Raw genomic sequence first — 13,215 nt, forward strand, 5'->3', positions numbered from 1 at the left:
AATTAAATATTAAATATTTAATATAGTATCCTCAATCCATTGATCTATCCAATCAATGACTAGACTGATTTAAAAGGAAAAAATAAAAGGTTGGAATCTCGATTCAATACACAAATAGATATTGATGGTAGGTTGGATTCTTACAACGTTATGGATCACATCACTTCTCACAAGACAGTGATAATGAATTAAGAGTGAGTAGTAAGTATGTATTGATGATGATGATGGATTGATGTATAAAAAGGTTACATGTAAATACGAAGTGAATTGTCATAATATAATTATTACCATTTAAATTCAAACCTTCTAAACATGGTGTTGAAATAATTCCATAACCGATGAATTTATTTATTCAAACACACACTCACTCCACACAAACCATCAACTCGATCAATCCTGATTAATATTTTGAACAGTTGGGAAATCTATTGATTTGATATTGGATTGATTGGATTGGATTCATTCTCAACTAACTGAAAAGAGTAGAGAGAGAGGATAATTAATTATTATTAATTTTATTTGGATTTGTTTTAAAATGATCTTTCCAAATAGACTCCTTTGATCCAATTAATATATAATTCTCGAAGTGCTGTAGGATTCAATTTAAGGTTTGGTTTGGTTTTGGTAGATGGTTCACCGTGTTTGTCAAAGTAGACATTACTCGTTGCAACTGATCCTCCGTGGCTGTAGACGTTGACTGTTGGGTTGATGATACCAAGAGTGATAATCAACCCATTGCCACAATTATGAGTATGTTTGAGTAATTCCTCTGAACAACAATCATCCAAACAAATAACCTTTGCACATACCAAACAAACTCCTTTTGGTAATTTATCACATGATCCTTTTTCGCATGGTACCATTAAAAAATCCATTAAAAAGTCCTAAAAAGGAAATAAAAGAGAGAATTATTAATAATCTATCTATCTATATCTATCTATTTATATAGTTTTGCTTACAATATACATTGATGGTAAATCAATAAATGAAGGTGTCTTTAGCGGAATATAAGATAAAAAGTTTGTGTTTGCCTTGCTTAAACTATACAATTTGCCTAATTCGTTAAATTTAGGATTGAGAACACACTCGAGGGGATCACGAAGTCCAAGTGCTCCAAGTAAAAAGGATTGATTTTCAAATTGTTGTTGGGTAAAGTCGTTTTCATTGCCAAGTGGTTGTGCCATTGATTTGATGCAATGTAATAGTAAATAGGCCTTTCTGATAAATGGCTGAATTCTCTTGTTTACTTTTTTGATGAATCCCAATACAAATCCAGAAGATGTTTCTTTGACAGCCTCTGGTACTGTCAAATGAACTTTTAATGTTTCAAATTGTTGTGATAATAAATCTTCATAATCTATAGTATTTAATAAATCTAAAATTAAATGAAAAAAAAAAAAAAAAGATAGATATTAAGTTAATGGATCGAAAAAAATAAATAAATAGATAAAATAATATTAATATTTGGTTTTTACTTACTTGCAGTAAAATAACGTTCTGCAGTTGTGGAAAAGATAAGAAATACCAATCTTTCGTAAGCCTTTTCAATGAAAACATTGACATCCATAGATCGATTGAAAAAGTGGGAAAAGGAAGCCAAGGTAAATGGATCATTCTCTGCTGAATACTTGTCCGACATGAGCAGATCGACATGCGCAGTGGTTGGTGGTTCGGTAGGCACAGGAACCGACATGATATTATAATACAAAAGTCGAAGTGTGCGTAGTTGGTTCTTGAAATCCGACTCGCTGTAGATATAGTATGGTTCTTGTGCATAGTGGCGGTTGAGTCGCGAAGAGATTTCCAAATTCTCAATGTTGCACAATGGGAACTTCCAAACGTACCGAAAGTTGATTGAATTGAGTGACTCTGGAAAGTGTCTAAATGTAGTGTCTGCCTCGAATAATGACATGATAAGCTCTTCAGAGGTGGCCAATTGCCCGACTGAATCGACTGCAAGCAGGATATTACATGTTCTGTTGCAAAGGGGACAATAAAACCCGTCAAAGAGACGACCCTCTACATAGTTTTCCATGCATTCCTTGTGGACATAGTGATTGCAGCATCTGACGTTCATGCTGGTACCCGATCGAATCAACTGCATCATGACCGTCATGCTGGCGACCGAGTCGAGGTTATTGACAATACACGAGTTGCCCCACGATTGGTACATGTCGTGAATAGACTTTGTGTGCCGAGACTCTCCATTCTCCTTGGCCAACTTCATCAGTGACGATCGATAGCATGCCAATTTCACACTAGACCCTTCGACCATACCAAGTGCCACTGGTTTTTGTCCATTGCGTGTTGTCTCTTTACATGATACGCACACCATATCATCAGATATTGCCGTACTACTTCCGTTTCCGGTTGCTGCACTAGCCGACGACGAGTCTTCCGACATCTCATCATCGTCACCACCATTTTGTTGTAAAAATTGTATCTGTTGTTGCATCATCTTTTCTCTAATTGCCTTTTGTCTGAGCATTGCCTCCTTCTTTTTAGCTTCAAACTCTCGTTCACCCTGTGCCTTTACAAAGTCGTCCATGTTGACTTTGGTGTGAAAGTGGTCCAAAAGATTCTTGTCAAAGTCACCAAGCATTGTGAGCAACTTGGAAATGAGACTCTTCTTTTCAGCATACTTACCAGTATTCTGCATAATCTCAAATAGATTGAGTACAAGATCCAATATACAAATTTGTGTCTTTTCACCATTCTCTCCAATTACATTATATCTCTTAAATATTAATAATATCATCTTATTATCAATAGTACTATTATTATTTTGATTATTATTATGATTATTTTGATTATTATTGATAAGAATATGAATTTTTGATTTTAAAGAATCTAAATCATTTTGATTCAAATTTGGAATGATTGTATCAATAAAGGTACGAATACCTAAAACCAATAGATATAAAATATGGTTTGTAAGATTCTCCATTTGTTTTTGGTCCGATGAAAAACAAGGATTGTCTAGAAAAGTTAACATTTGGAATGAATCGGTGAGCATCGAGGTAGGTCGAACAAACTTTAGCAAATACAAAAACATAATGTTGTAGAGCAGTGGCTCATCAAAAATGTCATTAACAGCTGCCAAGTTTGGATGCAGTGGTTCGAGAACTGGTGGAAGAGGATAAGTGTCCTCTAAAGGATCTTTCTTTTTCTTTAAATGTTCGTGATAATGGTTGAGTGACAAATCTGCAAATGCATCTCTTTCACAGAAATGATAGGGATAGTAATGATCATATCTTTCCCAATTCTTTTCCTTTAAAAGTAATTTCTTATTTTCTGTTCCTTGTTCTGTAATTTCCTCTATTAAATCTTCTAAAGAATCCAAATTTGTAAATTCTCTTCTATAATTCATCAACTATAAATATATATCAATATATTAATCAAATTTTGTTAATTAAGGATGATAAATATTAACCAAATGTTTGGTATTTAAAATATTTACAGCAGAATGAGATTTGTAATTACTGATAACAGCTTGAACAAGATGATATCTTGCCTCTGGTAGACCAAATATTGGAGATGATCTGTTTTGTAAAATTTGAATAATCAATTTAAATAAATCTGGTATCACTGTTTTGTTTGTCTCTATAATAAATTGGTTAATACAAATGAATATATGCTTTTTTCTTTTTCTTTTTTTGACTTACCAATTGATTTAAAATTTGAAGTAAAAGAATTGATTAAAAGATTTAAAAAATAGTTTGGACCTAGAATAATGGAAATGTATTGCATGGTGAAAATGTCAATCACCATGAACGACCAAGTATAGTATGATTTGAATTCATTAACATTGAGATTCTTTTCCCATAGACAAGCATTGTTTTGAAACATTAAAACGTTGATACTGAGAATCGAGTTGAAAATATAGAGTAACTTGTCCAATGGTAATAATGCCTTTACTGCCTCTAAAGAATAATCGGGTGAAAAATGTAAAGCATTTAAACAATAGTTTCCAAATAATCTTGCAAATGGTTGATGTATCGAAATTGATGTTACTCCATTAAAAATATCAGATACTGGATATTTATATTGATTTATACTAAATTAAATATTAAAATATAAAGGATTAGTTTTTAAACTTTTATACATATACATATATTTGAAATCTTTTCTCTTACTTTTCAAATGGTGGAAAAATAATTTCTTCATTTGAAGGTATATTTGATATTAATAATTTTAAAAACTTTGAGCTTGGGTCTGTGGATGGAAATGAAAAGTTAATATTTGTATTTGCTTTGGTTCTTTTTTTTTGTTTTTTATCTCGTACATTTTAATTTATGAATTGATTGAAGGAAATTATTAAAACAATTAATATTTTGATTTTCTAAACCAATGAGATTTGAAATGACTGGTAGTTCATAAGGAAGAGCTTCTGTGAGTTGTCTTTTGATTGGAGTGATCCCTTGAATTCCTCTACAAAGAGAAAATATCTTGGAGAATACAATCTCATTTTCATATACAAATTTCGATATCTTTTCATATTTAAAGTAACCAGATATATAATAGAAATCCTGTGATACCAAATATTGTTCATATTCCTCTCTATTTGTTGGTAAATCAAAATCATATGTTGATCCATGTTCAATTAATTTTGCCTAAAAAAAATCAGTAAGTAAATCTCTTTCTTTCTCTTTCTTTTTCTCTTTTCTTTTTTTCTCTTACAAAAACATCAATAATTTTCAAAATTAAATTATGAGTTGAATAACCAGTTGAAAAGGATTGAACGATACTTGGGATTTCAAACATTTGACAAGAGATTGAAGAGACGATGATTCTCATATTACTGCTTGGCGAGAGTGCAAATCTTTCATAGTATGATAGAAACTCGTTACAAAAGACAACTTTGAATAATTTGTTGCCCATCATCGTTACGAGTAGTGTCTTTGTTGCCTGAAGGATATGTTCACTCTTTTCAATGGCTGATAAAACTGATATGAGTGGTGATATTTGACTCTTGTGTGCCAAGTAAACTTGATCACTATCTTTTTGATTGTTGTTGTTATTGTCCTCAGTAGGAGGAGGTGATATATATGGAAGAGGAGTTGGCTCGTGTAAAGAGAATGTGGTCTGATCCAACTCTCTTTGAGCAAACTCTTCGGTTAGAATATGACTGACTGGATACGAGTTGCTTGCCAAATCCTCCAACCATGTGACGATAAATGTAATGCGTGGATAATCGCTGTTACGTAGACTTGAGAACGGACTTATCGTCGTAGTCGAAGACGATGATCTATCCTTGTTGATAATATCAACCAACACACTGAGAACCACTCTTAAAAACAAATGAAACTTTTTCTTTAATTCTGGATCGATCAGATCACTTGGATGGATTGGTTTCTCGGGTAGAAAATGTGATGAGCAGAACCCTTCTGGTTTCCAACTATCTGAATTGCCACAGTCACAACAACCACCCTGATTACTTTGCTCGGGCATAAACGAATGGCCTTCATGAATATGATTCCCATTCTTGAAACAGTCCAAACAAATACAAGAAGTTTGTGTAATCTCGCAATCTTTACATCTAAAGAACCATGTTTTCTCAGTCCATTCTAAATTTATTTAAAAAAGAATGTTTGTTAATTAATTAGATCTAATGATAATTTGTTTGTTTGACTTACCATGCTGACAATAAGGGAATTTATATTTATCTTTACCCAATTTTGAAAGGATTGGTTCGTCAAGTTGAAGAAATTTCAGTGCGACTTGATCGAGTTGATCTTTGCTCGAGATGGTTTGGTTGATGATGTCATAGTATGGATCAAATGAGAATTCTTGTGAACCGTAGAGAGGAAGACTGTCCATCTTGTCTTTGAGCACATCGGGTGCAGTCAATGCATTGCCAAACAGAAGCGATCCATTTGCACCAGCTGCTCGGATGAATTGGCTAAGTGCGTCTCGTATGTTGTACACGTTTTGATTGTTTATGTATCCAAGTACTCGATCGATATTAAAGTCAAAGTCACCATAGTCTACTGGCATTTCCCCATCTATATCGTCTACAAGATCTTGATCGTCGTCTTCTTCCTCCTCCTCTTCATCTTCTTCATCTTCATCTTCAATGATTTGATCCAAGTTTCCTTCGACCTGAGCTGGTCTTGCCAACACAGGTCGTCGACCTTGACCTTGAACTTGACCTTGAACTTGACCTTGTCTAATGTGTTCATATACACGATATAGTTCAGTCTCGAATTGCTCTTCATCATCTCCAAAGTCATACATGTCTATATCTCTCTCTCTGATTCTTTGTGCTGCTATTTCATCTCTAAACCAATCTCCATATTCCCCATCTTCCATTGATGTAAAACTATCAATTGAACTATCACCATCTTCATCACCATCGTCTATACTATTATCTATTATATTATTATTATCTATATTATTATTATTATTATTCTATTCTTTCTCTCTCTCTCTCTCTTTCTTTCTATTACAGGGTCGATCGATACTTGTAAAGGAAGTATCTTTACTCTTTTCTATTCTATTCTGATTCTATATATTCTATTCTTTTGTTAAAATATATGTTATGAATTAATTTAAAGATGAAATAACTAAACCTTATTAATTAATTCATCCCCAGAGTGAATTTGTAATAATATTTTTCATACATTATTTTATTCTTTTTTTAACTCTCTTTGTCTTCGTTTGTTCTTCTTTTGCAAACCCCCACAAACTGCAGAGAGAGTGCGGGATGATGCCCCTACCTCTCAATATCTCCTCCCCAATGCTAAAAGTGCACACTTGAGATCCGATAAAATTTAAATTGGTTGATCCAAATCTATCTACACAATCAAAAAGTGTAAGATCTTTTAACTTTATAAACATCTAAGTCATGTGTTGGTGATACATTTTTTATTGATTGAAATAATGGATAGATTCATTAATTTAATTAAATTGATTTGATTTGATTTGATTTACATCTTCATTCCTTCAGTTAATGATTCATTTGGTAGACATCTAGAAAGAAATAAAAATAAGTATTTATATTTGAATTGGACGTTGAATCTTATTAGTATTATACATACTTTGATGGAATATCATAAGCTTTAACGATTGATAGAGCATGTGGAGTAATTTGTTTACAAAGATCAACAACAAGGAATGGAATGGAATTGGCAACGGATGGTGAGATCAATCCATGACCCAAGAACCAACCGAGGTCCTCTTCAATTCTGGCCAATGTGTCGAGAAGGATGAGTTGAACCATTGGAGTGACCTTTGCATCTGTGGCGATACGAGCAATAGCATTCTCGAGGAAGATACGGTCCATGTAGGCAAAGGCTGCCTTGAGAGCCCATGGAATGGCATTGGAAAAAGCAATATATTCCTCTTTGGCTCCCTTTGCAGCGGGTTGAATCAATTCTCTTAATTCCTTTACCTTGATGTTTTCTCTAGTCTTGAATAATGCCAATAAATTGGAAAAGTCATATAATACTTGTTTGGGATTACCATCAATATGAATCTATACAAAAAGAAATTAGTCAGGTGACACAGAGAATAATAATATTAATTAATCACACTTTGAAAATTACATACTGGTTTATCAGCTTGTGTATCTTTAGAGATGGCTAAAATATACTTTGCAACTTGTTGCATTAAAACGGTATTGTCACCTTCGTAGGTACAGTTCACGTCACAGTCATTCTTGAATTCAGCAATCTTGTTTTCTGAACGGTAACCTTGACCACCACAAGACTCTCTACAAACTTGAAGTGTAGCAACACAATGCCATGAATAAATTGCCTTTAAACCTGCTGCATGAGCATGTGCTGACTAAATATATTCAAAAATAAATAAATAAATAAATAAATATTAATACCCATACACAAATTGATATCGATGTGATGCGATGTGTGTGTGTGTGTGTGTGATTCTATGTTTAACATACAGCAGGAACTCTCTTTGATTGTAAAAGTTTTTCCAATTGTTGAGTGTATAGATCCAATGTCATTGAACGAGCCAATGGAACCAATAGTCTTCTTTGGTGTGATGCCAATGTCATCAATGGATATTCTTCAGTTTGTGTTGGACCAAATTGCTTTCTGTAGAAACCATATCTAATAGCTGCAGTCAATGAAGTTCTAGCTGGTCCAGTACTTGATTTTACAATGTATAACTATACCAATTAAAAGTATTATTAGAAATATGTTCTACTACTACTATATTATATTCAATTATTATTATATTACTACTTACACGACCAGCAATGAATGGAGCCATAGTGGCAGCAAAGTTTTTGACTGGACTGTCAAATTGAGAAGTGTATGCACCATCTTCGGCAACATTTGAGAAACGATTTAAAAGGTTGTCCAGAGGGATACGGACCTTATCAAAACGTAGTTGACCATTGTCAATACCATTGAGACCCAACTTTGGACCACAATCGTGTATTGTGATACCTGGTAGTACCTTGTTCGAGGTAGCATCACGAATGGGTACGACAAATGCGTGTACACCGTAATCCTTGGAATCGATAACAAGTCGAGCAAAGACGGTTGTATAGTGGGCGTGTAGAGCAGTACCTCCAATCCATACCTTGTAGGCTGATGGAGATGGGCTGTGTACGACAAACTCTTTGGTGGCACGATCAAATGTGGCAGTAGTCTCGAGTCCACGTACATTGGAGCCATGGCCCATTTCAGTCATTGAGAATGACCCGACAATACTGAGTTTGTCACTTGGTTCAATATACTTTTCGTGACGTTTAGTACCCAACAATAGAATGGTGCCACCCCAAAGACTGTAGTGTACTCCCAACTTGGTGCAGATGTTATTGTTGTAAGTGGACAATATTTCAATGCCTGCAGACATGAGATCAACGTGGTCTCTTGGGTAGGTGAATCGGATGAGATTGGCACCAACATACTTGAGTTGTTCATAGACCAATTGCTTGTACTCGTCACTTGGCATACCTGCAACCGATGCTTTAAACACATCAGACGTTGCAATTGCACGACGAACCTTGTCCTTGAACTCGGTCAACTCTGGACGATCAATGAGCAACTTTAAAGCATTGACATCGACCTGCTGCTGCTGTGGAATGGCTGCATCAACCTGAACACCATCTCTAATATGAATAACCTCCTTTTGGTCACCACCGCTACTTAGATGTTTGGCAATCTACATATCGTAGTGTATGTAAATAAATATATAGAGTATCAGTCATCATGAACCATTCATTCATTCATTATTGTCTCTCCAACTCTTTTAGTCTGTCTTTCTTTATGCGATGCAACTTACACTTTCAATTCTCTTCTGATACATTGTTGTTGTTGTTGTTTAATTTCCCTCAATATTTGAATGATAAAGAGAGTCGAGACTTTACTGTATTGCTGATAGGAATAGAAAAGAGTGCTTGTTGGAAAAAGAATACACACATCTTAGTTATTTTTGCGTAATGGGGAAAATTACACAAAATCAGATTTTTATCTGTTTTTATTCAATTTTATTTAATTTTTGTGCAAATCTGCACAAAAGTTTTACCAAAATAAGAATATTAATCTCTCTAGTTCGCAAGTATATGATTGATCTACGCTAGCACAACCATCATCTCTTTTACGATTAATCGTCATCTATTTACTTTCATTGTGGTAAGTGATTATAACAAACAGATTGTGTGTGTTCTTCAGACACATATCGATAGATCATGGATGAACATCATCAATCAGATGTTCATTAAAGATAGATATTAAACCAAACATTCCTTTCTTCTTCATCATGACAGACTATTTACAAATAGTGCAAGTAAATAATCTATCTATCTGTAGATTGATTATTAAAACGTACACATGTGATTTGGGTTGGGATGCAACTATCGGTATTCGGCATTGGGTTGAAAAATATATTTTTGTGTAATCACAAGATATATAGATATATAGATAGATAGATAGATATCAAGATTCTTTATTCCTAAATCCAAATATAGATCCCAACGACAAGCCATCTCTGACTTGGATTGGTTTGGATTGTGTCAAAAAGATTGGTCGGTTGGCGATCAGAAAAAGTGTTACCTCAACTCACTATAAATACTGTTCATCATCATGGTGCTTTTAATTCAATTATAAACAACAAACAAAACAATGAAAATACGAACAACCAAAGTAGTACGATACAACCAAAGTAGTGATATATGTGCTGGCTTCATTTTGTGAACCACCCGATGCTGATCGAGTCCCAATAGCCTCATGTGTCAACTTGAATGGAAAAAACATTGACTGGTGGATCCACCTCTCTGATCCATGTGGGGAGAGCTCCGAAAACATGTATGGCAATGGTTTGTACTGGGACTCTTCCATGGGTATGTATAATACATTAATAATTAATATATTTATTGTCAATCATCTTAACCATTTTTCCCATTTCTAATCTCAACTTTTATTTAAAACAGAATCACCAATTCAAACCAAAGATGATCATTTCACCAAATTAATGAACCTTCATCTTGATAAGATTGATTTAGAGAATGAAAATAGATTCATCGAAGATGAAGACTGCCAAACAGATAAAAAACACTTTATTACTGCTGAATGGTTCCATGAACTTTCAAAGGGCTATCTCAACCCTTTTAATAAGGGTGATTTTAAAGAAGGACATATTAAAGTAGGTACAACAGAACATACATACATACATACATACATACATACATACATACATACATACATACATACATACATACATACATACATACATACATACATACATAGGCATAGATATCCGTAATTGCAACTGACCAAACCAAACTAATCTTTCTTTATATTTATTTATTTTTTTAAAAGATGCTTTTTGTTCAAGACCAAAAATACAATGAAGGGTACCATATCTCTCATTCAATGAGGATGCCAGGTCTCAAAGGCAGAACATTTTTACAAGCAAGAACTAATCCATCGCAGCATGCATTTTGCAATAATCTAAAGACAAAGGAGGATATTAATTTGATGATTAAAATTCTCAAGGAAACCAAGGCGAGACCTGCCGCATCCAACTTTGACCAATGCCCATCGTTTGAACCAGTCACCACCCAAGATGCCTCGACTCTAGCCTGCGAGAAAGAGTTTTCCGATGCCTGTAAAGACGAGTACTCCAAACTATCAAAGGACGAGTTGTTAAAGGACCCAAAAGGAGGATCTAAAATAATATCTACTATTTTGAACTCGAAACTGGTACATAAAGCTACCATTGATCACTGTATGGTAAAAAAAAATGACAAAGAAAGTGGACCAGTCCAATTGGGTGCATTCAAAGTGTTTTCTTTCAGTATGTAGAAATATAAAGTCGAAATATAAAATAGAAATACTTATTCTCATGTGACCATTTACTAATCTTTTACATATTTACCTGTTTTTTTTTTATAAAAGTTGGTAGACCTAAAAGCCCATGTAGAAACTATGACAATCTATCTTGGAATTTCCTTAAAACCCAACCAACACATCAACAAAATGCTGATAATTATGCAATCCTTGATCAATGTTATGCCAAAAACTATGGAATAGAGCAAATAGAACCACAAAAATCTTTTAAAATTGGTGGCCCAAAAGTAACATTTGATAAAGATGCAATGGATTTTTGTCCAAATGAAGAAACCAACCAGAAAGAAAAAGATAAGGAAGCTGAAGAAAAGAACAACCAAGAGGAAACAAAAACAAAATTGGCATCAACATCAAAGCCAACTCTAACCAAACAAGATGTTGAAATGGAACCATCAAAGCCAATTGTACAATCCCAACCACCACCACCATCACCCACTTGCAACAAAGTTCGTATTTGTAGCTTCAATGACTTTGGTTTGGATCCTTGGTTGGTTGTAGCTCGCCACTACAACAAACTCTTCTATGTCAGTACTGATGTAAGTGTCCTCTTCTTCTTTTTGGCTTTGACTCACGTTTTAAATTGACCATATTTTTTTTTTTTTTTTTTTTTTTTTTTTTAGCAAGTATCATTCCCAAGTCTTATTGGAAAAACACATGGAGTTGCAGTCATTGATCATTGGAATAAACCCTTTTCTGGTACAAAAAGAGCAATGGAGGTAGGTGAACCATCGAATAAATTGGCTAAAATGGCTGGTGATGGCGATGATGATGATGATGGGCAAGCGATCGTCAACAAAAACGAGAATGATATTCTTGTTTCTGCTGATGTTTTAAAAGATATCAAAAGGGATAAGAATATAGAGAAAAATATCAAAGAAGATGATATAGAAGCCGTTTCCCAAGACGACTCGGAACCCCTTTCAAACAAAATAAGAAAAACACATGAAAAGATCATGGTCTCTGCCGATGGCTCCATCCTTTGTCTTGGTGATTCAAATCGTAAGTATAAATACATGCCATTTCTCTACCTTTTCATCTTTACTAATCAACCATTAATAATTATAAAAACAAAAAAAAAAAAAAAAAAAATAGGTAATGAATTCTCTGTTCATCATGCTGGAAGCATTGTAAGTACTTATTGTCAATATGTTGTTATGTTATATATATATATATAAATTTGGACTTTTTCTTTTTTTAACATGTTTTCTTATTCTCTATTCATTCATCTAGTATTGCTTGGAAACAACAAAGACGACCAACCCATTGGGTAAAATGGTTCTTGACATGATTGGTGGATACAATTCATACAGAGAATTAAAGTTTGATAGTCAAGGAGCGATTGAAATTGAAAAATCTCGAATGTGTTTGGCCAACACGGCAGGCATATTCTATGCCCTTGACACTGTATCACCTGACATAAAGTTGGAAAATACAAATGGAAGAACAAAACTTATAGGCTTAAAAAGTGAGATCAAACCCATTTACTTTGAACAAGAAGAAGTAATCAAGATGTACGCATTGAACCAAGTCACCCCCCAAAGAAGAAATCCAAACAAACGAAAGAAGACATTTGAAGAAAATGACCCCAAAAAATTCAAATCTGATCCCTAAACATTAAATAAAAAATGATTAAAAAGTTATCAATCATTGATTGAATATAGGAAAGATGGCCCATCTTGTTTCGAAATCAAAGAAAATATCCGAAACGAGCAAACTCTCTGAAAACTTTGGAATCATCCAAGGACACTTCGGAAATAACATGAATTGTCTCGGGATTTCGAGTTCGTTCGATCCATATCTCCCCTCTCTTATAAATAAATCATTCTTTCAAAATCCATTTCATTTTTTCTCCTTTTTCTATCTACCATCAATGTAAGATAATTATTTAACAATC

General features: G+C 33.9%; 2 protein-coding genes across 2 annotated transcripts; one reads left to right on the forward strand and one right to left on the reverse strand.

Moving 5' to 3' along the window:
* Nucleotides 1-530: 530 nt before the first annotated feature.
* DFA_11547 (uncharacterized protein) lies at nt 531-10,159 on the reverse strand (the record flags this gene model as incomplete). Its single annotated transcript, XM_004350443.1, has 17 exons — nt 531-884; nt 960-1,375; nt 1,480-2,019; nt 2,278-3,373; nt 3,461-3,603; nt 3,666-4,057; nt 4,137-4,215; nt 4,286-4,613; nt 4,681-5,567; nt 5,637-6,364; nt 6,934-6,972; nt 7,041-7,477; nt 7,552-7,788; nt 7,904-8,131; nt 8,212-9,118; nt 9,256-9,369; nt 10,089-10,159. 17 exons carry the CDS (start codon nt 10,157-10,159, stop codon nt 531-533), a joined length of 6,996 nt encoding a protein of 2,331 aa, XP_004350494.1.
* Nucleotides 10,160-10,275: 116 nt separating this feature from the next.
* DFA_11548 (uncharacterized protein) lies at nt 10,276-13,043 on the forward strand (the record flags this gene model as incomplete). The annotated part of the gene is made up of 8 exons (XM_004350444.1): nt 10,276-10,312; nt 10,403-10,614; nt 10,791-11,268; nt 11,370-11,857; nt 11,942-12,320; nt 12,414-12,448; nt 12,552-12,832; nt 12,983-13,043. The coding sequence occupies 8 exons, from the start codon at nt 10,276-10,278 to the stop codon at nt 13,041-13,043; spliced, it is 1,971 nt and encodes a 656-aa protein (XP_004350495.1).
* Between the last annotated feature and the right edge of the window lie 172 nt (nt 13,044-13,215).

Source organism: Cavenderia fasciculata, assembly GCF_000203815.1.
Source record: "Cavenderia fasciculata unplaced genomic scaffold Scf_EUAJFUG02HR96I-5, whole genome shotgun sequence".
Lineage (NCBI taxonomy): Eukaryota > Evosea > Eumycetozoa > Acytosteliales > Cavenderiaceae > Cavenderia > Cavenderia fasciculata.